Source organism: Pomacea canaliculata, linkage group LG4 (assembly GCF_003073045.1).
Source record: "Pomacea canaliculata isolate SZHN2017 linkage group LG4, ASM307304v1, whole genome shotgun sequence".
Classification (NCBI taxonomy): Eukaryota; Metazoa; Mollusca; class Gastropoda; order Architaenioglossa; family Ampullariidae; genus Pomacea; species Pomacea canaliculata.
In genome coordinates, this window is record NC_037593.1 from 18,549,744 (window position 1) to 18,573,768 (window position 24,025).

Here is a 24,025-nt window from a genome sequence, read left to right on the forward strand (position 1 = left end):
GGGTGACCACCGAGAAAATGACTTGTAGCTGGTTCGCCATGTCTCTATCAAATACTGTTACATGTATAAAAGGAAAGAGCCGAAACCTTTCCATGAAAAAAAATTGGGCGGCCCTGTGGTGCAACGGTGAGCACCCGTCCCCAATACAGTGAAGGTTAGGGCTAGGCTGTCCTGGGTTCAGCTTTCGTCTTGGACACCTTAATCTTTCTCTGCATGTAGCATATTTGTTTACAGGAATGGCTATCTTGCCATGATATTCATGCATAAATTTTGACTTTGTCTAAAGTGCTTCACAGTCAATGATACACAAAGGGTTTTGAAGAAGCAAAACCCGTCGACTCCCAACCCCGTTAATCAGTCAAAAATACGTGGTCAGTAATAGAAGACAAATCAGAAGTTAGAAGAACTAAACCGATCAATAACTGTTACTAATAACATATTAGTAAATCAACAATTGCCTTGTCAAATGTTATTTGCCAATAAAAGGTCACACCCAGTCAGTACCAGGAAAAAAGGTTAAATTTTGTGTGTTCCACAAATGATGTTACAGATATCCAAAATGGTCCGTGGCGGTAAAAACGTTGCCCACCCATGTTCTAGACTTACCTTGCGCGATAGTCAATTGGTGTCTAGCGACTTTCCGTTAGCGTGACGTAAACATGATAGTGTTGATGACATGACAATGCTGACTGCACATCTCTCCCCAATCCCATTCCTGTGCCAGCCCACTTCGATCACTGCTCCACCAGTTCTGGAAATAGTGCATTATAAACTTGAAACTCGATTTCTCCGCGTGTAATATGCTACTTTATTCTTTTCCCAGAGATTTATTTAAAAGAATAAAGACACTGACCAAGGCAGGCCCCACACTTCTCCTTCAGAGCCAGTCGGGTCCAGGTACCCCAGACCCCCCACCCCCCAAAAGGCCCCCATCGTGCATGCTGTCACTGAAATAAACTGAAAGGAATAGTTTGAGGAGAGTGCGCGCGCTTTAAAGGGAGATAACTATAGTTCGTTCATTTATGAGGACAGGACTAGGGTTACCTCCCTTGAATTACAGTTCTTGCCAGAGAATGACGAGCACAGTGCGCAGGCGCAAGGGTCAACAGGTCATGTCCATCACTGACGGGTCATTTCCGCCAAGATAGCATTGAGCACATGTTTCTGCATTGAGCACAACAGCGTTGGCTGTCTTATTCAGATGTTCGAACTTTGTTAATTGCGATTCTAATCTAAGCATCCTCACTATGTGCTGGGAGGCAAGTATTCTATTTATGATCCAATCAGTCACAATTATAGTATAAGAAATATTATTTCATGTCATTTCTTAACGAACCAAGCATAGGAAGTCTAAAATTTCATCATTGCTTTTTTATTGTATATCAAATGTTACTGACACAGTGGTATTAGGATCCTTTGCACATTGTTGGGGAGGGACAAAAACTTAATCAGATAAATTTGTTAGGACATCACATACTTCTGCTTAAGTTACATGTCCTCATGGCAATGAAATAGTTTAAAAAAAATTATCCTATGCATTGTGAGCAGAAAACCATTTCATTGTTATAATTTGTGTGTACTACTTTCATTCAACAGATAAACGTCTTCTTATAAAGTATTTTGTGTCTGTCTTGTAGGCGACAATATTTTTTTCACGGACAAAGAAAGACACAAAAAGGAGGTGATCACCAGTTTAGAGAGGGTGAGAGAAATCATACATATGGCTCATTCCTCTGGTGGTCAAGGTCATAGTAGTATAGAGGCCACTACGAGGAAGATTTCTCGCGACTTTATTTGGGGATCCATCAAGGCTGATGTACGGGAATATGTAAGTTACAAATTTAACCTATCCCAAGATGTACATTTACAACCTACTTATCAAGTCATGGAGTAACAAAAAAAAGTAAAACGCTGGATTACAGACAAAAGACATGACTGTGTGTTGCTTCTTTTTAACTCCATGGAGTTTGCTAATCTCATATGTGGATTATTATTTATGAATTTAGAAATTGCTTTGTGCATGATACCTGTAATATTTTCTGAAAAAGTAGATGTAAATATTTCAGATTACAGTATGTGGTCCCTGCCAGAAGTAGGAAAAGGTTAAGATGCAGGCACCCCTTCTGAAGCCCATAAAGACATCACAGCCACTCAAGCTTGTTGGCATGGATCTGATTAGTATGTATACATTTTTTTAAAAAAAATGCATGATTAAAAAAAATGACAAAAAGAGAAAGTATATTGTTTGGTATAATCACATTTTTTTTTCTTTTACTATGGACGATAGTACATCCACAGTAACTGCACACTTGACAACTCTAGTGAGAAAAAGCTGGTGTATGTTGCATGAGCAGTCACTTTTATATGTCTGTAATGCTGTCTCTGCTGCAGCTATGACAGAAACCGCAAGAGGGAGCAAATATATTCTCACAATGGTTGCCTATTTCACCAAATTTGTCGAAACAAAAGACGCAGAGAGTGTGTGCACTGCAGTGCGGTCCTTTATCTATAGGTAAGTTTAGGCACATCATATCCTTTGGGCTACAAATATCGGATAAAAGCCAGTATGATTACTTGTGGGATATGGTGGTGCTATAGCAATGCACAGCAGCAGACCTGTGTTAGTGGGATATGCTCACTAGCTTGCACTTGTCAGTGTATCATATTTTGTTCGCTTCTATCCCTGCCATACTTTGCATCTTTTTTTTGTAAGAGAGCATGTGTGTCAAATTACAGGTGGGGACCACCACAGCGTTTCCTTACGGATCGAGGCCAGGAATTCGATAATAAGAAGGTATGTTATCATTCTGTTATTTATTACCTAATATGTTGGATGTTTTCTTTAAAACTCTTGAAAGGATGTAAGGTCTCCTGCTACACTTACAAGGTCTCTGACTTGGATAATATTCTCATTAACCCATTCTTTGACATAAATAACACTTCCATCTCTAGTTATATTCCTATTGTATTGTATATATTTACACATAAAGTCTTCCGAAGTTTTTGAAAAACATTAGATATTTTTTACTATTGCTTAGCCACATCTTCCCAAAAGGGATTTTGAACTCTGAATAATACAGTTTGCATACTTGGCCCCAAATGCTTTTTATGTTTTTAAGTATGGAATGAATAGTCATGAGAATCTTTGCTGTGGTGTTGTCTTCTTTTTAACCATCTAGGTTTCATTGTTGATAGAAAGGAGTAAATGTCGCACATTTTAAACCTGTAGGGTTTACAGACTACTGATTTCTTGATTCTGTTATGTTTTCCTCCCTAGAAAAAGGAAGACAATAAGATTTCTGCACAAAATTTTCAGGAGTCTTTTTACTTTCTTTTCTTTGTGTTTCCCAGTTGAATGAATTGCTGTATAAGGAATTCTACGCAAGGCATTCCACATCGGCATATCATCTGCAAACAAATGGATTAGTGGAACATATGAACAGCACTGTTCAAACAAGATTAAGCAAGCTAAAAGAAGAACACCAGACTGACTGGGATGAATTTCTGGAGTCTGAATTGCTTTTTCGCTGCGAACCCAGCGTCAGGCATCCACCAAATTCTCGCCATATTTTATGTTTGGTCGTGAACCAAGAATGCCATACCAGGTGCAGTTTTCCTTTATAATGTACTCTGATAAACATGGAGTTTTGAGATCTGATTATAGTTACAGGATACCAGGTTTTATAATGCTCCTTTATGCTTGTTACAGATGAACGCAGGGTTCCCAAGTCCTTAAAAGGTCCTTACAAGTCCTTACATATTGAATCCTTGCCGTAAGGCCTTATAAGTCCTTATATTTGCCATGCGGTCCTTACAAATTCGCACACAGGTCCTTACATTTTCTCTGTGACCCTTACAAGTCCTTATATTGATAAAATATTACCACAAATTTATTTTCGGATTCGACTTTGGCGCAAAATACCGACGATTTTTCGCCGCATGTTTGGTCTACACATCTGTACAACACTAGTTGCCCTTCCGTATTCGCAAAAAACACTCACATTTTCTTGTGACTACAAGGAATGCCAAGGCTTGGAGGATCAGATGAGGAATGAAGAGTGTGATCCTAATGCTAAACCAAAGATGGAATAAGTCGAAACTGTCAAGCATTACAGCCCATTTATTTTTGTTAACCTTGAGATATTGTTTAAGCATTCTTATTATACATGCATGTAACACATGCAAACATATACTTATACATAAACAGCATGATATACTAATACACATAAGATAAAGATTACAAAATGACAAAGCAATCCATCTACTATAAGCAAAAGTTTCATTGATGAAGTTCAATTCTTTGTCACCCCTACAGTGTTACCAATACTAAACAATACAATTTCTTTACATAACCTAATTTCCTCTAAATAGTTCTGGTTTTTTTTTAACATTCCATAGCATACATGTACACAACTGTGCAGGCTTATTTAAAACTGAAATAAACATTAATTCTGAATGTCACAATTCAACACCTTTTAATTTCTTCCTGTAATCTATCGATGTCTGACTGAATCTTTGTTATCTCCTTCTTGTCTTTGGCTAACAAACGCATGTTGTTAGATCTTTCAATAAGTGAAAATCTTTTTTGCTCTTCAGCCTGGAAACTATGTCTGTCAGCCAGTTCCAGCAGGTGTAGTTCTTCGGCACTGGTGGTCTTTAGCATTACCAGCTCATCTCCTAATCTCTTTCTGTGGACCTGCTTTTCTTCTGTTTCCTTCTGCTGCTTCTGCTCAGAGAGGTAACGTTCATACCTGCCAAGTCACTAGAAGCGGATATCATCAGTGGTTTGGAGATCTCAACATTTTCCACCCCTCCCACACTGTAAATATGATCAAGAATTACTCTGCGTGCTTTTAGTGCAGTCTGGCTAAGATTGTCAGCTACTGTTTCTTTGTTGAATGAAAATCATCTTTCCACTGTAGCTTGACCATGAGAGAGTAGGAATAACTGTCTGACAACAGATCACAACACCTAAAACTCTGCTTTTCCTGCAAGGGCATCATAAAACCAACTATCCAGTCTTTGTGTCATAGGGTCAAAAGCCTTACTAGCACACTCACCTGCAGAACTGTCAAGAAAATTACGGAACTCTGACAATACCTCGTCACAAGTCACATCATCAAACCTTTTCACACCTTGGCAATGCAACAAAACCTTTTTCATTTTTTGTATTGATTTGTCTTTTTCCCCCATGGTCTTTGGGTTTAAGAAAGTTATGTTTCTCACTAGGGTGTACTTTCAGTGGAGATTTATCCTGCAATTTTAGAACAACTGCTTTTCAAAAAATCTCTGCATTCAGCTCTGAAGGCCATGACAGTTCCATCGTTTACTGATGACTGTTTCTTAGCTACAGCCAGTAGTCTATCAACCCTGAAGCCAAGTTCTATTATGCTCAGATTGACATGGTTAGAACTGTTGCATATAGGCCTATTCTCACGCTGCAATGTACCGCACTTGGCAGGGTTAGTAGGCCATGGTAGGATCTTTCCGAGTTTTGCACACGGCTGGGTGGGGGCTTACCATCAAGGTTTTCGCGGATAGGACGCGATTCTATTTTCTTGCAGAGCATGACCTACATTACATGGCTGTAGCCAATCGGAATGCTAGAACACAGTAGGCTCCCTTTTACCTCCAAATTAGAAAATGGCAATGTGGACGGAGCAGAGGTGCATGGATTTGATTGTAATGTGGGAGAACTACCCGTGTCTGTTCGACACTTCCAGTGCGGACTATGTAAACCGGGATAAGGCCAAAATTGCCTTCATTGAAATTGCTCGTGCTCTGGGCAATGGAATAACAGGTAGGAATTTTATCTTTTTACTTCGATGTTTGTGTACTGGTCACTGATTCTGTGACTTAGCAAATTCTAGAAAGCATGATCTAAGATGTGTGCTGCTAATACTAGTGATGGCTCATCATGAAATAAATAAGTGTAATGATATATCATACCAGAAATTCTGAGAACTTTGCCACAGAAATATAAGAAAAAAATTCTCGCGAATAGCTACTTCATCACGAAACATTCTACATAACATTAGATTAGCAGCTTTCATAATCTTTTGTTTTCCTGTTTTCAGAAGACGAAGTGAAGCAGAAAATGCGCTCACTTCGCAATTCATTTTTTCAGCAGTTATCTGCATACAATGCACGCTGTAGAAGTGGTGCTTCTGCACAACATGTGGCAGAGCCAACATGGCACTTCTGGAAGGCGTTGTGTTTCCTCAGACCCTTCATAAAATTGAGAAAGGGTCAAGACAACTTGGTGAGCGCTTTGAGTTAATTAGTATTATCTATATTTTCAAACTGGAAATAGTCTTAATCTGTAACATTTGCTTTCAGATTATTTTTATTTTGCATTGTTTTAAACATGAAGGGGGTCAGTGAACTTTTTAAGTGCTTTTACATATCTAAATATTAATATTCTATGTAATTTGAAGCTTTTTTTAACACTTGTTGAGAGATGCTTTTACCTGGCTTGCAATATTTCAGTGTGAGATGTTTAATCACATAGAGTGTCAAAGAATTGCACCCCCATGTACTTTTTTCAGCATGTGATAAAAATACTTTTGTAAACAAGATCTGACACACATGGTTATCTCAAGAGAAAACATTATTGTCTCTCAACACAAACCATACACAAGAGAAATAAAATAAAATGCCGCAGTATGCATTTTCATCATTCATTTAATAATTAAATATATTTTAAGTACTGAAAATTTATTACTGTCAAATTTATTCTGATATTCCATTTAATTTTGCAATATCCTTGTACACATAATACGGTGTTTATACAGCATAGCTTCATGTTATATAAAAACATTTACTCAACTGGCCGATGGGCAATGGCGAGTTTTTAAAGTACAAAAACCAGTAAAGAATCAAAATCAGGTACTTGCAAAATGTTATATACACAGTAAAAAGTAAAAAAATAAGTCCATATCTATATATATATACACACACACATGCATGTACGCACACAATAACATTCATTGTTTATAACAGGAATTTTCCTTTGTTAGCTGTTCTCAGGTGAGGATTATGGTACAAGTAATAAAATAGTCACACCTCACACACTCATGCATTTACTACACTCACACTCCCTGTTAGTGACCAAATACAATGCGGTCTTGCCATGGCACAGTGCCCTCATCATTCACATAATTTTTTACTTCCTCACGCACAAATCTGGCATCAGTTGAAGACCTGTTGACTGGAGGATAGGTAAGGGAGTGTAGTTGATGTGTATTCTGGCGCCAGTCTCCCTCGATTATATTGTGGGTCTCAGTTTCTTCCCTGTCAATAAAACACGGAGGCATAAACTCCTGGTCTACTTTGTATCGCAAGAAGTTGTGGAGGGCTATACATGCCAGTGTTACTGTTGTGGCTCGTTCTGGGCTATGGGGCATTGGTTTTTGAAGAACACCAAAGCATGCCACCAGAATGCCAAACACGTTCTCCACTATTCTTCGAGCTCTTGACAATCGATAATCAAAAATTCGTTGTCGCCTCCTCTCCATCTCCTCTTCAGCATCTTGCAGGTTCTGTATGACCTTTCTGAACGGGAAGGGTTTTAGCAGGTAACTTTTTAGGGGGAAGGCATCATCCCCTACAATAAAGTATGGGACAGGTGTAAAACGGCCAGGCAGAGGCACTGGCGCTGGAATATTTAGAGTGTTCTTCTTGAGGGCAGCAGCTAGAGTACTGTCTCTGAAAACGCCAGCATCACCTGAACCTGCCATTTGCCCCTACGTCAAAATACAGAAATCTGTATTTTGCATCAACAACAGCAAGAAGAATTATGCTGTGAAATTTTAAATAATTATAGTGTGTTGACCCTCCAGGGGACCGAATGGCTACATGCTTGCCATCCATAGCTCCAATGCAGTTTGGCAGATTCCACTGTTGTGCAAATTCTTGTGAAATTTGTTGCCATTCTGCCTCTGTACTTGGAACCTGCAACAACAAAAGATCTCATTTTAGCATATAAAAACTATATATACATATATATCTATAGCATATTTGCATGTACTAAGCATTTACTATTTATTGAACTTATTTTGAGTATTTTATCTAATTTGCAGAGCTCTACTTCAGCAAACTGCTCACAATCCTCAGCAGAACTCCTTGTTCCAGAAGAAGATACAGGAGATATTAGTGTTCTCCTCACTTCCGTGGGGGCTTTCACAGAAAAAACAGCTGAAGCACCTGCTGCCCCACCCTCATCCAATGTGTACCAACAAGCACCACCATCAAAGGCACCAGACTGTGCAAAAAGGAGGAGGAGGGCAGACAACTTAGACACCCCCAGTCCAGCTCATCAGGCTGTGGATATTCTAAAAAATTTGCAAAAGACTGGAAAGGCAACTCCAAATGAAATGTTCTATCAAATGGTAGCTGGTATGACAGAGAAGTTTCCCGAACACGTGCAGGATCAACTACACCGTGATATATTTAACATGGTACAGGAGGTAAAACTAACATTGCAGAATAAAAATTGATTTGAAAAATAAACTTCAAGTATCCCACATTGTCTTCAGCCATTTTGTATTGTTCTGCACCATGTCACTAGGAGTCATTTACAATGGAAAATCATTTTTGTCTTTATTTACTAATAACTTTGAATGAATACCATAACACTGATTGTTTACAAAGCCTAATGTCTCTCTGTCAAAGAGACACTCGCAGACCACATAACACATTTATTTATCAACAAATTTTGTGACTGACAAGGAGGTTACAATATGATATCACAGCAATCATTTCTTCGCCCCAAATAATGGATGTCATTTGTTGGATGCTCCTATGCATTCTATGTTTCCTACACTTTAACAACACTGTACCTTCAAATAATCCACCCGAAGAATCCTGTACAATGCAGCACAGGTATCCATTACTATGTTGTGGATTGTGTTTCCTGGGATCCGGAAAAGGAACGATAGGTCCGCGAATGAATTGCCTGGAAATAAAATCAGACCACGTCTGCTCATGTGGGTTAGCATTCACAAAAAATTATTTCAGCACAACATCTTGACAGTTCATATGAAACATATATGAATAAGAAATTAATCTGAAGTTTCAAGCAGCTTCAACTAAATTACTGAATGATTCTCTGACAGTAAGACATGAAAATTATATTACAACTACCGTAAACAATTAATAGTGATGAATTCTGCACTTTGGTGCTTTATGCTGTTATTTTGAGATTTTTCCCCTGGTTGTACAATAAAGCATTTTGCCTAATTAAAAACATACTAACCAAGTCTACCAACACAGAGATGCAATTAAACTGATTTCTGTTTAGATCTAGAGGATAGTTGCTTACACCAGTATGGTGTTTGTGCTTTTCCGTGGATTTTTTTACTTGCAGACAGCAGAGGGTTTATTTAAATTGCCATTATTCTGATATTGCTACAAGCACCGGGTCCTCACAAGGCTGTTGCCTGTCACCCCTGTTGTTTATTATGTACACCGATAGCTGTAGAACTATGGAGGAGACTAGCTACCTCATTAAGTTCTCTCTGATGCTGTGGCCAACAAATAGTAAGGAAAGCTTCCTGCAATTTTATCAGGTCCTCAACAGGTACTAATGTTAGAATTTACATTATTAAGTTCAGGTAAACGTTATATCATGCCTGTAAAATAGAAGCAATAGGTACCTGAAATCGTTTATGCCGTCTATAGTCTAGCTGCTCCATGACAAATGAATTGTATGTGGTGTGTGTGTTGAAGGTGCGTACATTTTTCTATTTGCTCATAACTAGGGCACCTTTTCAATATTTAAATTGACCATTCAGACTAATAACGTTGGAATGAGCTGGAGATCAACAGTTTGTGTTCCATACTTAGTACTCTTCTGTACATAAAATTAACCAAACCTAAGCATGCAAAGAAAACAAAAACAAAAAAATGCATTCCTGACCCAAGGTACCGCAGGGTCACTGCCAATCTTTCCTCGGCTTTAATACTGTCTCATGACAGTATCTTGTCTGCGAATTGCAGGCTTGATTAAATATAAAAGTTCTGCAAACGTAGTAGGCCCTGCGTACCGCAAGAAATGCTTAAATCCGATTTTATATTTAATATTTTGATTCCTCAAACTATAAAAGCTGCAAGTGTGGGAGAAATAGATGTACCACATTTGGGAGGGGCTATCTGTGTGACACTCTCAAGTTTTATTATAAACCATTGCCAACTGTCGAAGTGTTATATGCAATTGCATTTTGAAACCATTGCAAAGATGAATAGATCCTAGAGCCAATATGCAGCAATGAAAAAAGACTACTAGGGTTCTTGGTGCCCACTGTACACATGTAAATTGCTAGCAGTAAAGATTTGAAAAATTGCTGTGCAGCATGGCTGCTAAGACCCCAAGAGATTGTGCAGGGCAGCTGAAGATCAATCATGAAAAATAAATGCAAACTTCTTTAAAAGAATTGTGTATATATGTATAGTAGTAATGTAGATAGCTTTACCTTGCTTGGAACTGCGAAGCATTTTCATGCATTTCAGCCAGAGCTGGCCACTTAATCCATTTCTTTTGATGAGATGCTAGTGTGTGGCAGATAAGATGGATTACTCTCCTAAGTGATCCCTTGCTGAGATTAAATCTGTCGCCAATCCCTCTGAAGGATTCTTGGTTCCCAAGGAACCACAATGTTGCCAGCATTTTTTTCTCCAAGCTGATTGTACGCTCCTTGGGCAACAAGGGGCCAATCCAGTTACAAAGTACCTAAGATGAAGGAACAATGAAATATGTGAAAAATATTAACATTACAGTGTTTTAGTGAATATGTATGTAATGAATATAAACTGCAACAACAACTTGAACACTTATATAGGTCTGTACCTCAGTCAATGGCAGCACTGCACTTCATAAGGATCAACATACACTTTTACAAATGACAAACTTCCCATGCACAAATCCTATTATGTTATACTCCTCCTTCCAATACGTGCAAGCAGACTGTAAAAGCACAATACATTTTATACACTATATACTTTGAAACATAAGCCCTAGAAAGTGTTTAAAGTACTGTTTAATGTAGATAGCTTTACCTTGCTTGGAACTGCGAAGCATTTTCATGCATTTCAGCCAGAGCTGGCCACTTAATCCATTTCTTTTGATGAGATGCTAGTGTGTGGCAGATAAGATGGATTACTCTCCTAAGTGATCCCTTGCTGAGATTAAATCTGTCGCCAATCCCTCTGAAGGATTCTTGGTTCCCAAGGAACCACAATGTTGCCAGCATTTTTTTCTCCAAGCTGATTGTACGCTCCTTGGGCAACAAGGGGCCAATCCAGTTACAAAGTACCTAAGATGAAGGAACAATGAAATATGTGAAAAATATTAACATTACAGTGTTTTTATGAATATGTATGTAATGAATATAAACTGCAACAATAACTTGAACACTTATATAGGTCTGTACTTGAACACTTATATAGGTCTGTACCTCAGTCAATGGCAGCACTGCACTTCATAAGGATCAACATACACTTTTACAAATGACAAACTTCCCATGCACAAATCCTATTATTTTAAACTCCTTCCAATACGTGCAAGCAGACTGTAAAAGCACGATACATTTTATACACTATATACTTTGAAACATAAGCCCTAGAAAGTGTTTAAAGTACTTACTTCAAAATCTGCCCTGTGCATTCGAAAATGCTGATGAAATTCTACTTCACAGTACTCCTGTACTGTTCTTTCTACATAATCTCTAATTCTTTAGGCTTTTTCCTCTTTCGTTGACAAAGGGTTGCCGCTATAAATAACCCTTCGTTGATGCTGCGATCGATTGTTTCAATTATTATTTCGTCGTCGGTGTCATCGTCATCGGTGTAAGCGTGGTATGTGTAATTGTTGTCGTCGTCAAACATTTCCATCAACATCATTGCCTTCTCACTTGTTGCTTCGCTGGCAGCCGCCATTTTAACAGGCGCTCACGGTGGGCGAAGGGTATCACAGGCTCTTTAGGGCGCGAGCATCGTGAGAGTAGAACGGTGCTGCAAGACGCCTAGTAGCCAAAATCTTGTACGCGCAAACCATAAAAACATTGCAGCGTGAGAATAGGCCTTATATCAACCTGCACAAGTTGGAGGGCAGTTTCACATTTATTAAGTACATTTGACTTGACAAATTTGCGCATCAGATTTTTCATGTCATGTAAGTCTAAACAAAGGAAAGGAAGAAGAGGCTGATCAGCTTGGTATTTTCTCAAAAAAGGTTCAAGTATACTGGCAATTAAACTAAAGAAAGCCAGACGACATGAAAGCAAAGGGGTAGATAAGACTCCAGCTTTTACAATATTAAAAGGTTTGTTCTTTGGCAATGTTATTTTTTTCTCCATTGCAGCTTTGACAAATGTTTCCAAGTCTGGAAGCATAACAATTGCTTTTTCAGCAACAGAATTGTTTTCAAGCCATCGGTGAGCACAGAACTTGGCTGGGAAAGATGTGGAACCAGTTACTTTTATATAATCTTCTCTTCTGGCTGGGCTGTCTCTGAACAAGATATAAGCAGATGTAAGAAGTGACTCAAGCTCCCATTGAGAAGCCTCGCATCCACGCCTAAATGCATTGTGCATAACATGGAGTCCACAGCTGCCCACATTTAACAAACCAACATTGTGATTGGTAATCATGTCGTTATTAATTTTCTCAAGAAGGTTAATTCAGGTTTACAGAAGGGCCATCCATAGAAATTTGAAGTAAATTAGCTTGCTTGGAGTTTGATTCGCTAATTACCATATGGAACTTTTGTTGAAGGTCTATGGCCGTAGAATGACCTAAAAATTCCGATGTCAGGTAATGGGTCCTTACAACATTGTCACTCCAGTATCGAACATGGAAATCCAGCTGTTTAGTTTGAGTCTTGTGGTTAACAGACTCATAAAACAAAAGAACATACTCAGGCGACGAATTTACACAGTCCCAAAGCAATTTCGAAAAGTGAGGAGCAAGCCCAAATGTAGTTAGATAACTGGTTTTTGTTTGACCGCACTTAAATTCTGCATCTACTTGGCTGCCTGGAAACATAAGCCGGAACAGATCAGCTGATTTTTCAGCAGATTTTGTGATTCCACAGGTGCCGTCTGATTTTGAGCGGACTGTGGATGTTCTTGATTACGAAAGTAATCAGTTACACAAAAGCGTGCATCTTTCAGAAATACTTTTATTTGCCCTTTGTGTCTTTCGGTAACCAAGTGCTGTTTCAAAACACTTTCGCCCATTGACGAAAGATTCAAAGATATTTTGCAGGCAGCACATCGTGCCAAATGTTTATCGCTCGAGTCTTTTATTACCAATCTTTATACTTGTCTTCCTTTAGCCAGTTCTCCTGAAAAGAGCACTTCCCCGGCATCTTTCAAATTGATAAGCAGACAAAGAAATGCAGTCGACACGACGAGGGTGAACTCGCGAAAGGCCGAAATTAAAGTTCCCGTCGCGAGCGAGACTGAGTAGTCATGTGATTAAAATAGCAACGAGGCGAAAAATCGTCGGTATTTTGCGGCAACGTCGAATTCGAAAATAAATTTGTGGTAATATTTTATCGATATAAGGACTTGTAAGGGTCACAGAGAAAATGTAAGGACCTGTGTGCGAATTTGTAAGGACCGCATGGCAAATATAAGGACTTATAAGGCCCTACGGCGAAAATTCAATATGTAAGGACCTTGTAAGGACCTTAGAACCCTGCCTGTGTGTATTTTACAGAAACGTGTGGCAAAACCCTTGATGTTTCTTAATTCTCATTTGACTTAATGCGATGATGTATCACAAGAGCGAGGGGGCCCGGGTTTATTCTATGTGCAGTTGTTTGGCTGGCAATCCATGTGTGGGTTGTAAGCAATCAGAGAAGTACAGTACTGTCGTACGTGATACAAAACATAAATTTACAATTTAAACAACATATTTATTCCTCATTGTGAAATCAGCTCAATTGAGTAGAAAAAAAAAATGCAGCAGTTGACATCATTTGCATTTTACACTTTTTACCATTTTGTGATATCCCTCTTTCTGCTCCACTGTATTATGTTGCAAATCTTGTGCACCCAATTTTTGGAAGTTAGCTCCCATCTCTGGAGATCTCCACTGAGAAATAAAATCGTGGTGATCACACTGTGCATGAAAACACTAAATATTTATTTGTGATAAGCATTACTTATGGACTGACTGATGCTTTAAATCTTAATACTGACATCAACATAAGAAGAAAAACAAGGTAATAGTAGCAAAAATAAATTTTATTATTATTTTAGGACTTTTATTTTGCATTCAAAGTGGTTGATTATAATGCCTTCAAATATAAATGCGTCAACTTTTGTTATTGCAAACATACTACTTTGAATTAGTTGGTAATGATGTCCAGTTTAAAATCCTGCTTCGTGCTTTTCTCTCCATGTCTACTTTTTGCTTATTTACAACCATTCTTTTAAAAACCCAAATCATGTGACATTTTGTCATCATCTGGAAAGGTTTGTGTGCATATTAAACTATACAGTACATGTTCATAAACTTAAGTATTTTATTACATCTTGTAACTGTGCTTACTGTGTAGTGCGGAAATAAAGAATGAAACCTAAGTAGTCAAAACGACTGAATCACTTTGCTTGATTCAGTCATGGACTTCTGTACATGATTGGCCATTCAGCATCGCTAAACGTCAATAGCACATTACACGAGTCGTTCATATGAATTAAAAATCAGTCTGTGTGCGCTATATTAATTAGCAAGCTAAAATACTATATAACACCACGAATACAATCCTAGAAAAAAGAATAGCAGATGGAACACTACGAAGACACCGGCTAAGCGATGAGTAAAAAATAAACGGGGGACACAAGTTCGTGATAATTCCTAAAATATAGAAAACGAACATTTACAAAGAAACCGATCGACTAAGCCACGTAGGGCTGATTTTTTATTGAGCTGTATCACAACACGTCCTCGATCCACGAGTCTACCACAATTGACAATGTTGTTAAATTCAAGACATATTCTGTTCTAACACATGGTCAAAACCTCATCTCGGACTCATGCTCATCTCATGGCTGCATGTTTCCCTTGCACGCCTCATATAAAGTTTATCACATGATTTGCCATATGACTGGTCCATTAATTTTGCACATGGCTCACTGAATTAATAAAATATTTTTAATGTGTCATAATTTGGAAATCCGGTATAAAACTCTATTTTTCCATCATCTTGTGAAAAACGTTCTAACCAATGATCTTCTAATTGTCATATCCTCTCTTGAAGAACTTTATTCTCTTCTTTTGCCAAGGAGAGCTGCTCTTCAACAGAAGGGTTGTCTGCTGTTACAACTCTGCCGCTGCTGTTGCAGGCTCTGTCTCTGCCGTTGCAGGCTCTGTTGTGGGCTTTGCATCCCCATTTTTGCTGATAAGGAAAAACATTTTACCACATGAAATGGCTGATTTGGCACAGCTCACTTAACATTGACAGGGATTAACCTGCAGTAGCTTCAGAAGTTAACCTATTAAATTCATCAAATAACATGCCGCTTGCAAGATATTTTGATGTTCCAATCTTTTTTTCATTTCATGGCTATCCATGAAGTGTTTTTTTTTCTGCTATTTGAGGGTGTAATGTGACAAAAAGATGTTAACTGAAAATATGTTTTGACACCTGTCGATAGACAAAATGTCTAAATAATAATGACACAATTGATGTTCTTGTTCTTTGTTTATGTTATTAAATATTTTTAGCAATGAAAATATTAAATTTGATAATAAAACTCACTTTGCATTTATCTTTGTATTTCTATATGTGATTTGGACAATGATCTCCACGCACTACACATTTGATCCTATTATTTATACATCTTGAAAATACACATTCTGATGTAGTGTAACGAGAATAGGTAATCAATAATGAATGAACTGAAAAGACAACAAAATTCTGACAATTGTGGCAAAGTTGTACGCTAAAATAAAAAGAAGACCCAGAAGGAAAAGCAATTAACAAAGATCTCACAAAGTGAATTAGTAAAATGACACAAATGTGGTGATGCCTGGCCCTAAATGCTCTAAAATGAGGCATCACATGAGCAGCTTGTGAGAGGAAAGTCAAAGCTGAAAGTTCTCAACTAATTTTATTTCTAACTGAACAGGATCAGAATGTGCTTAAAATAACCACTACTTCTATCTAAAGTTATGTTTGACCAACTATATTTCTCATGCTCAACACAATATCCTCTATAAAGAAAAAAAATATTACTTAATCACACTCTGTTTTTATTGAGATCATCCACTAATACAATGCAACTAAAGTGAGTTCACCTCTGATTGGTGTTGACATTTGCTAGTGACAGGGGATGGCGAACTGCCGGCTGCTTTCTCTCTTTCCCACGCTGAAAGTTGTTCCATGTAAACAAGCTTGGTACAGCATCTGGCTTTAGTCTCCTTCGCTTTCCTTTTAAGGATAAAGGGCGAAAATCTTCTGGCACAAAGTGCCTGCTACAAACCTTTGTCCACTTTCCTATCTGAAAAAAAAAATTAATGAATTGTTATTTTCATAAACATTTACCAAAATACATGTAAGTGCATTGCACTTATGATTTTGCCTTTCTTATAGCGATATGCACAAGTTTACTTTAACTTACTACAAAATAATATTGGTAATATATGTCCACCTTTCTCAGCATTTCAATATAACAGTACTTTAATAATATGTACTCAGAAAATGTATGTTGGTATGCGCGATAACGTTTTCGGTAATACAAATTATGCCCATATGCAGTAAGTTAAGATTACGAAAACAACAATTATTCTAAAATCAGAACTTTAAATCTTTAGACTGGCTAACGATGGTTAAAATGGAATGAAGAAGAAGTGATGTAGCGAGTGAAGAAAACGATTAATAGTGATTAGAAATTCCATCACGCTTACCCGAAAGAGTGGTCCTTCGTCTCTTCGAATTTTTACAAGCCAAAGCTTCTTCATTTGCTCATCCTTTGGAATGTCATGGAAGGACAACGTTGGACATTTATAGGCCTGAACTGTACATTGAGGTACACAGCAAATTCGATTATCATTTTTATTTGTAAGAGCCCTCATGCTTGAAGAATGCTACGAGTGTAAACAGCAAAACCGGAAGTGGCGTAACGTGCTTGCTGGGTGAAGGTCGTATGTATGCGCACCTGTTGACCCCTGCGCCTGCGCACTGTGAGAAGGCAATTGGTGGGTTCGACAGTGTGGCTCTTCTCTCTAACTCACATAAACGCCTTAACGGTCCTTGTCAGCAATATGCAAACAATATATTTAAATTTTCTATTACATGCAATCTTATGATTTGAACTATGACCCCACACCTCGAGTGTAACAAGTTTTGTATGAAGTGGGGAGGGAGCAGTTGTCCAAATGTATACTCTGGCTCCCCTCGACCAGTATTTTCTGTGAGCTCCATTTCATCTCTTCTCTGGTTTCCACTGCTAGAATGAAAGAAAACATGCCTGTCTGTTTGTCCATCGATTCGTTTTTGTCCCATAACATATCTACAGGAAACAGAGACCTGAACCATTAAGAACGTATTTTGTAATTAGGTGTAAGGATCGAGGTTTTGAAGACAATCGCACGGAAACAAGATCGAGTTTATTATGGAATTAATATAACAATTACGTACACTAACTGAGCAAAAAGGAAACGTCAGTTTTTATTTTGGTACAATTTACTTGATTTGTGAAGTTGAAATAATCTGTTTTACGTCTGTTCGTCTTATGTTTCATTTAAGTGCTATTTCGTGAGGTTGCGATTACTTCGTTTATGAAAAGGACGATTAATTGTAGTTATACTTGCATGTATTGTACTGCAACACTTGCAAGAGGAACGAAAGACCCCATAATATATTTTAAAAACAGTGACCACCGTTGTGTTTTCAACTGTTTTTGGCAGTTAAAAATCAAGAGTCGTTTCATGACCATAAATGTCAGGCAAGATTGATTACTGACCAGGAGCACAGGCAAGAGTGTTTAGGGGCCTCAGGCAAGATGTAGACTCAAACATGAAACTACGGGGATCCAACTAAATCAAGAAACAGCAAAGTCCATGCCAGGGCTGTATTAAATTGAGAACACAAGTAAAACAGAACATAGAGATTACTCGTCTGATGTGAACTAACGCCCAGAAGACAGATCGTATGTTATTAAAAAGTTTCTCATGCTTGCTAACAAATTTTTTTTGAAGGATGAATTCATGGACACCATGATGACATTTGTAGGGATGAAGTTTGTTTGTCTGGCAGTCCTTGTGTCACGATGATTCCCCAGTGTTAATACAAGCGGACACTGTGGTATAAACTTTAAATAAAGTTCTTTGTTCAAACATCTTCGACTGCAAAGACTCAGTTTCTTGGATTAATCCGTAAATTAAGGACCCGAAAAGAGCCATTGACGACGACATAGGCGCCTGGGACTGAACAATTTCAATGCGGGACACCTTTTTTTCCAGTAACACAACAATCACATCCGTGGACATTTATGGATCAGCACCTTAATCTTCCAAAGCAATCTCGGATGCAGTGTGAGCATCCACGAGAGGTGACATGACACCGATCCTGTCCTCGGGAAGCATTTCACGCAGCGGAGCACTGTTACTGGTAAACTTTATCTTTTAAGTGCACGATCATCTAATCATCGTTTTGCTGGCAATTAGTTAATGTGCTAAAAGTTGGTCCGTATTTTTTTTTTTTTATACGAAATGTGGAGTTCTGCGAGACTGCACCATGTCGTCCTCATGTCCATGTAGGCTCTGACAAAGCTAAACGAAAACTTAGAAAAGTAAATTTTACAGGCGACTGCCTGTCTCTGACACGATATATGAGCGGGGTGGCAAACACCCGACATACACGGAAATACCGCTAGATGGAAATTGGAGCTGTACCCCGATATGGGAGAGACGACATTACGCAATAAATCTTTCTTGGAGAATAATAGCACTGTGGTAGCTACAACCTGATCCTACGCGCTCTTCTTTTGTCAAATGTCTCTTTTAATATGAATACTCACCTCAGTTGAGTCGTTTGTCGGCGATGCTTAATAAAATCATGCGAGCGAAACAGTGATTTTGTATAAGTTGCGTAACACTTTCTGCATGTGCAGTTACATTTGATATCATTTCAAAAACTTCGCCTTGGCCCCGAAAAGCAACGAGGCGCGACAAAGCCCTGAATCTCCTGGGAAGCGTATGGCAGTAATTGTCAGGTTGGAATTTGATTGACAAGAAAGTCAATTGAGCACCCACCAAACCAGTCACATCCCTACAAACAGAGTCACACAAACGCACGAAATTTCGTGGATCGCATGATCCAGAGACAAGGAGCAGTAGGGTGTGAGAAATATTCTCATGCTGGGTGGGTGGACGGGTACAGTCGACGTCACGTGAGCACTATCCCTTGTGTTACAAATTCAGGCCATTGCTGAATTTGTGTTCATTCATGAACTTTATGTGCCTTGCAAGGCTGACTCCACACAGAGGATGTCACACAACAGGAATGTACTTTTGCGAGGTCATAAAAATACTGGAAAATGCTACCAGTGGGAGAAGACATGAAAGTCATTTATTCGCTCTAGTTTTTTTTAAAATAAGTTTCGTAAAAACCAGAATGTGAACTATTTTCCGTTCTACTTGCAAGTTCTCAAGATAAACTTTCAGCAGCTGTTAAATGTTTGAAGATTTTGTTCACCAAACACATTAGTGCCAGTTGTAGTAGTTGGAGTAACACAGTTATATATAACGAACAAATATTTCATGTGCTCTTTGTTAAAAACTGTTAAGATTAATGATCACATGAAACTGTGATCCTAGTGGGAGTGGTTGTGTGGCCGCCTTCTTCCCACGACGTTCGGGTGGATTCATTGTTCACAGGGAAACGCCTTTTCTCTGACTGTTTTTCTATAAAAGCTTGTTCCCTCTGGAAGGTCACTGGCCGTGATTTCAACCCGACTTTTCCCTTCAGTGCTCTCTGTGACCCCGCTATTCACCTTATGCATCTTTCCCGCGGTCTTCGCTGCCTCACTAATTCATCCGTGACATCAGATCACTTGTACAAGTCTTTTAGGATACCACCTAGAAATTAGCTGTCATCACAGTCTCGGTTACTGGCTCTAGGGATTTCAAATACTCGTGATGGAAACAAAGCCTCCCTGTTAATGCCCACAAATAGTGACAGGGGTAAGGGTGAGCTGTCGTCATTGTCTGCCATTCCGCCTCATCGTCTGCATCCCACTAGCATTTTAATTGAGATTATCCTGCAGCAGGTAATGGCACTGCGGTTTTGCATGACATATTTACGAGTCTAAATCAACAAGCCAAGTTTTCTCCAAACTTTTTGAAAAGTATCGCCTCGGTGAACCCAGGGTCTCATCTCTCCACCCTTCTAACTAAACAACGCCATCACGAACGTGTCCACGACCAGAGCTTTGCAGTCGAAGCAAGTCATAAGGAGATGTAATTTAATCGTTCTCTTATTTTTACAGCACACTAAGTCCTCACTACTTCTATACATCTTAATGGTATATATATATATACACATAAGCACACTGCATTCGGAATGTTGATTGCGAGGACACAGCTTTGTATAAGAATAAATAATAAGTAACTTTCATATTTTTATGTACAAGAATAAATATCAAACTATTTATATATTTTTATGTACAAGAATAAATAATAACTAACTTTCATATTTTTATTAGCTGTAAGCAATAATAACGAGTGTCAAGTTACCTCTTCAAGCACATATTACATCGCCATAGCTTCTTACAATATCAGCAAGTAATTACTACACACTGTAGCATGGAGTCCATTTGTTAAAGAATGTTATGGAAGTCTGAATTCCGGCAAACCAGTCTGTTCACGTATTTTCACGGATCACTCATGTCTGTGGGTGCTCAGACCAGTCGTACGAATAAGAAAGTCCAAAAGGCCGTACGTGGTAGATGCAGTAGTAGGATGAAAACATCTGCTCAGGTGTGATGTAGTGAAACGAGATGGCGTGCTCGTTGATACCATCGATACCCTGCAACACAAAGACGTTGGACAGCTTGGACAACAAAGATAGTATCTCCAATAGAACAGTCCTCTCGACCATTGGACTTGCTTTTTACTGAAACTGTGCACGGAGGACGTAAACTGTTAGTTAATCTTACTATCAACAACTTGTGTTTCATCCAACACTTTCAACGAAGGGGAAAAAACCGCTTAAAGAGTTTCTTTCACATGACCTCATATCCATTTTTATGTGTTTTCTCACCCATTTCACCGGGTTGGGCTCGTACGGAAGGTGACCTTTTGGAGGGCCCTTCCCCAGGTGCTTCTCCATGTTAAACAGATGAAACCGGGTGCGCAGTTTGTCGTCTGTAGAGTTGAGGATGGTAACATTCAGCCGGTGGAGGCAGCGCGCCAGCTCGACATCCTCGTCAGTCGTGTGGTTGGTGCAGACGGGTGGACTGAGCTCCCTTGTTGCAAATCGTCTGAGAGCTTCTTTGCTCAGCACGTACCCAGCCCCGCCACTCTGAAAATTCTGAAAGAAGAAAACTTTGACTACAATTTTGAACTTGACTTGGAAACACTTTGATGGTTTGTCATCGCAAAAAACGAAACACACACACACACACACCCACAAACAAACACACAAACACACACACAAACACACACACACACACACGTACGTGCGGTTGAAACCAAATAGCTTTTCAAGAAAACATTTTTGATGCATTAATGTATGTTAATACCTTGTCTCATTCTAGAGCAGAAGCACACTAAAAAAAAATAACTAAAAATAAAAGAAAATATAAATATTTACTATTTTAAGTTTAGGCTGGATTAAGTGACGACCGGTAAATACAGGCTCGCTGGCATTCTTGTCATGCAGGAAGTGACGTAAGTTCTCCACTATCACAAACGTGTCGTCATCAACCTGAAACGGTCCATGCTGTCTATAAATAGATTGATCTATATATAATAAGTGCTTGACCTGTCTTTTAATATATGTAATAAGTGCTTGAACTGGCTATAATTAGATATAATAAGTGCTTGAACTGCCCATAGATATATCTAATAAGTTCTTAAAGTCTATAAATATATCTAATAAGTGCTTCAGCTATCTAGAAATATCTATACATAAGTGTTTTAGATGTCTAAAGATATATCTAGTAAGTGCTTCTAAGTAGGGCAGTCGATGGATCTTTAAAAAGTCATCATTGCTCACTAATCATTTTTCCATCTACAGTCGCCATCTCGAGTTTAAGAATTGTATCAAGTATTTAAAAATTAACACCCTTAAATATTTTTATTGAAAATGTCATAGGTTCTTAAGACCTAGAGACAACGGTGAATGCCGAGCAAGAAGGAATAAGAGAAACAAATTATTATTAATCATAAGAAAGAAAACACAAACATTTGTGATGACCAGGGTCAATAATCTGAAATCTTTTGGATGGACGCTGTTGTCTGTTGTATTTGGATATCTAACACACAACATCTATCAGTTTTTGTGATGGAATGGTAAATGTTTAAATAAGAGCAAAAAAAAAAAAAAAAGCATTCTTGAGAATCATGCACATATGCGCTCATTATAATTATAATAATAATTAGTGCGGAGTTGTCACAGCACAAATGGTTAAACTAACACACATTCTTTCAAAACATAACACAACGATTGCCTAAGGCTCCCAAAATCATGTTATTTTTCCCTTCGTTGTGGATCCATGACTACACAGGGCAAGAAAGCACGAAAAACACGAAAAAAAAAAAAAAAAACCGGTAAAACAAATCGCCGACTGGTTTGTGATAAAAGTGTAAAGGTCACTGACCGCGAACATCTGAAGTTGACCCTTCTTTACGATAAAATTCAGTGATATCTGCAGCAGGCAAGTTGATGAACATACACTGTGGTGTTGGGTGATGTGAATTTGTAGCTTGTAAATGATAGGTAACGGATGTGGTGACATTGCTGTGACTAAATATCTTTTTAAGCTTGACTTACCTTCATGAACCAGTCCGCCATGTCAAAATAGTTCTCATAAATATAGTCAAACGCCTGAGTCGTCTTCTCGAACAAGTGTTTTCTCCCTTCTTTAACGTCCAGCGCTATGGTGGGAAGTTCAGTGTTGTTCTCAGAACTGAAGAAGAGCAGCAGGTCGCACCTGCTTCCCCAGGTGTTCTTCACGGCACGTGCCTTATGTAAATTCTTTGGTGAGGTCATGACCCATATTAAAACTCGGACACGTTGCTTGAGTACTTCAGCAACGGATAAGTTGGCTGAAACAAAAATTCTCTTTATATTGCACAGCACCTGCAGGGGTCAAAGTGTATATACATATACACACGTGCACGGAACATTAAAAACACAGAAAAGCTCGTGAGCACACCCAGTATTCCTACTATTCATGTATGTACACATATTTGTATAGCTATAGCAGTGTGACAGACGTGTAAACTACTCCTGAGAAACGATTTAGGACTAAGTACTCATTATTTTTGTCGATTTGAGGAAGATTGGTGACTTCTGACCGCCAACATTTGAACCGCGCATAGAATCGTGACGTCACCGTATCTACGGGTAGGTCAGCCTCTGAGTGTATTATCGCTCTTGGCGGGGTGTGATGCGATGGTTTGACCTGTAAGCTTCTACCCAAGCTATGAGAGCAGATAGCAGAGGTGTGTTCATTAATCAAGGAGTTAATCTCGCACCTTTTTCTTTAAGAACGAAGGGTGTGGTGCTGGTGTTGTTGACCACATGTGAACTGTTGACGATATCCGTGGAATTATTGTTATTTTCGAAGACGTTGAAATAATTCTCAATATATTTGACTGAATGACTGTAGTCGACGTTCTTGGTCAGCAGCTTGGCGACAACGATCACTGTAACCACCACCACAAGACTGAAAAGGTTCCGCCTGATTTTCCGCATTGCACCTGCATGAACAAACGTGAAATTTCACCTGAAAAACATTACATTTTATACACCTTAAATAAAACATGGTTTTAAGGCATTTTGTAAATA

The 24,025-nt window shown here is 38.6% G+C and overlaps 4 protein-coding genes across 9 annotated transcripts; 1 reads left to right on the plus strand and 3 right to left on the minus strand.

Moving 5' to 3' along the window:
- Window positions 1–5,299: 5,299 nt before the first annotated feature.
- On the plus strand, window positions 5,300–8,525 carry LOC112561232. Its single transcript, XM_025233578.1, has 3 exons — window positions 5,300–5,800; window positions 6,078–6,262; window positions 8,082–8,525. Exons 1-3 carry the CDS (start codon window positions 5,644–5,646, stop codon window positions 8,496–8,498), a joined length of 759 nt encoding a protein of 252 aa, XP_025089363.1. The 5' UTR covers window positions 5,300–5,643; the 3' UTR covers window positions 8,499–8,525.
- Window positions 6,667–11,986, minus strand: LOC112561233. 6 transcript variants are annotated; one of them, XM_025233579.1, is made up of 4 exons: window positions 11,642–11,986; window positions 11,056–11,312; window positions 8,841–8,956; window positions 6,667–7,953 (listed from the first exon to the last, which is right to left on the minus strand). In XM_025233579.1, the coding sequence occupies exons 1-4, from the start codon at window positions 11,660–11,662 to the stop codon at window positions 7,820–7,822; spliced, it is 528 nt and encodes a 175-aa protein (XP_025089364.1). In that variant the 5' UTR covers window positions 11,663–11,986; the 3' UTR covers window positions 6,667–7,819. The 6 variants fall into 6 exon arrangements, 2 of the variants coding, with proteins under 2 accessions (XP_025089364.1, XP_025089365.1); XM_025233580.1 differs by lacking the exon at window positions 6,667–7,953 and adding an exon at window positions 8,163–8,263; XR_003098664.1 differs by having other exon boundaries at window positions 7,921–7,953; window positions 8,841–10,729; window positions 11,056–11,986.
- A 2,245-nt stretch (window positions 11,987–14,231) lies between these two features.
- On the minus strand, window positions 14,232–17,141 carry LOC112561234 (THAP domain-containing protein 1-like). The gene is made up of 3 exons (XM_025233581.1): window positions 16,915–17,141; window positions 16,306–16,508; window positions 14,232–15,403 (listed from the first exon to the last, which is right to left on the minus strand). The coding sequence occupies exons 1-3, from the start codon at window positions 17,080–17,082 to the stop codon at window positions 15,325–15,327; spliced, it is 450 nt and encodes a 149-aa protein (XP_025089366.1). The 5' UTR covers window positions 17,083–17,141; the 3' UTR covers window positions 14,232–15,324.
- Window positions 17,142–20,478: 3,337 nt separating this feature from the next.
- On the minus strand, window positions 20,479–23,621 carry LOC112561235 (glycoprotein-N-acetylgalactosamine 3-beta-galactosyltransferase 1-like). The gene is made up of 4 exons (XM_025233582.1): window positions 23,006–23,621; window positions 21,824–21,937; window positions 21,272–21,541; window positions 20,479–21,037 (listed from the first exon to the last, which is right to left on the minus strand). The coding sequence occupies exons 1-4, from the start codon at window positions 23,222–23,224 to the stop codon at window positions 20,894–20,896; spliced, it is 747 nt and encodes a 248-aa protein (XP_025089367.1). The 5' UTR covers window positions 23,225–23,621; the 3' UTR covers window positions 20,479–20,893.
- Window positions 23,622–24,025: the final 404 nt, after the last annotated feature.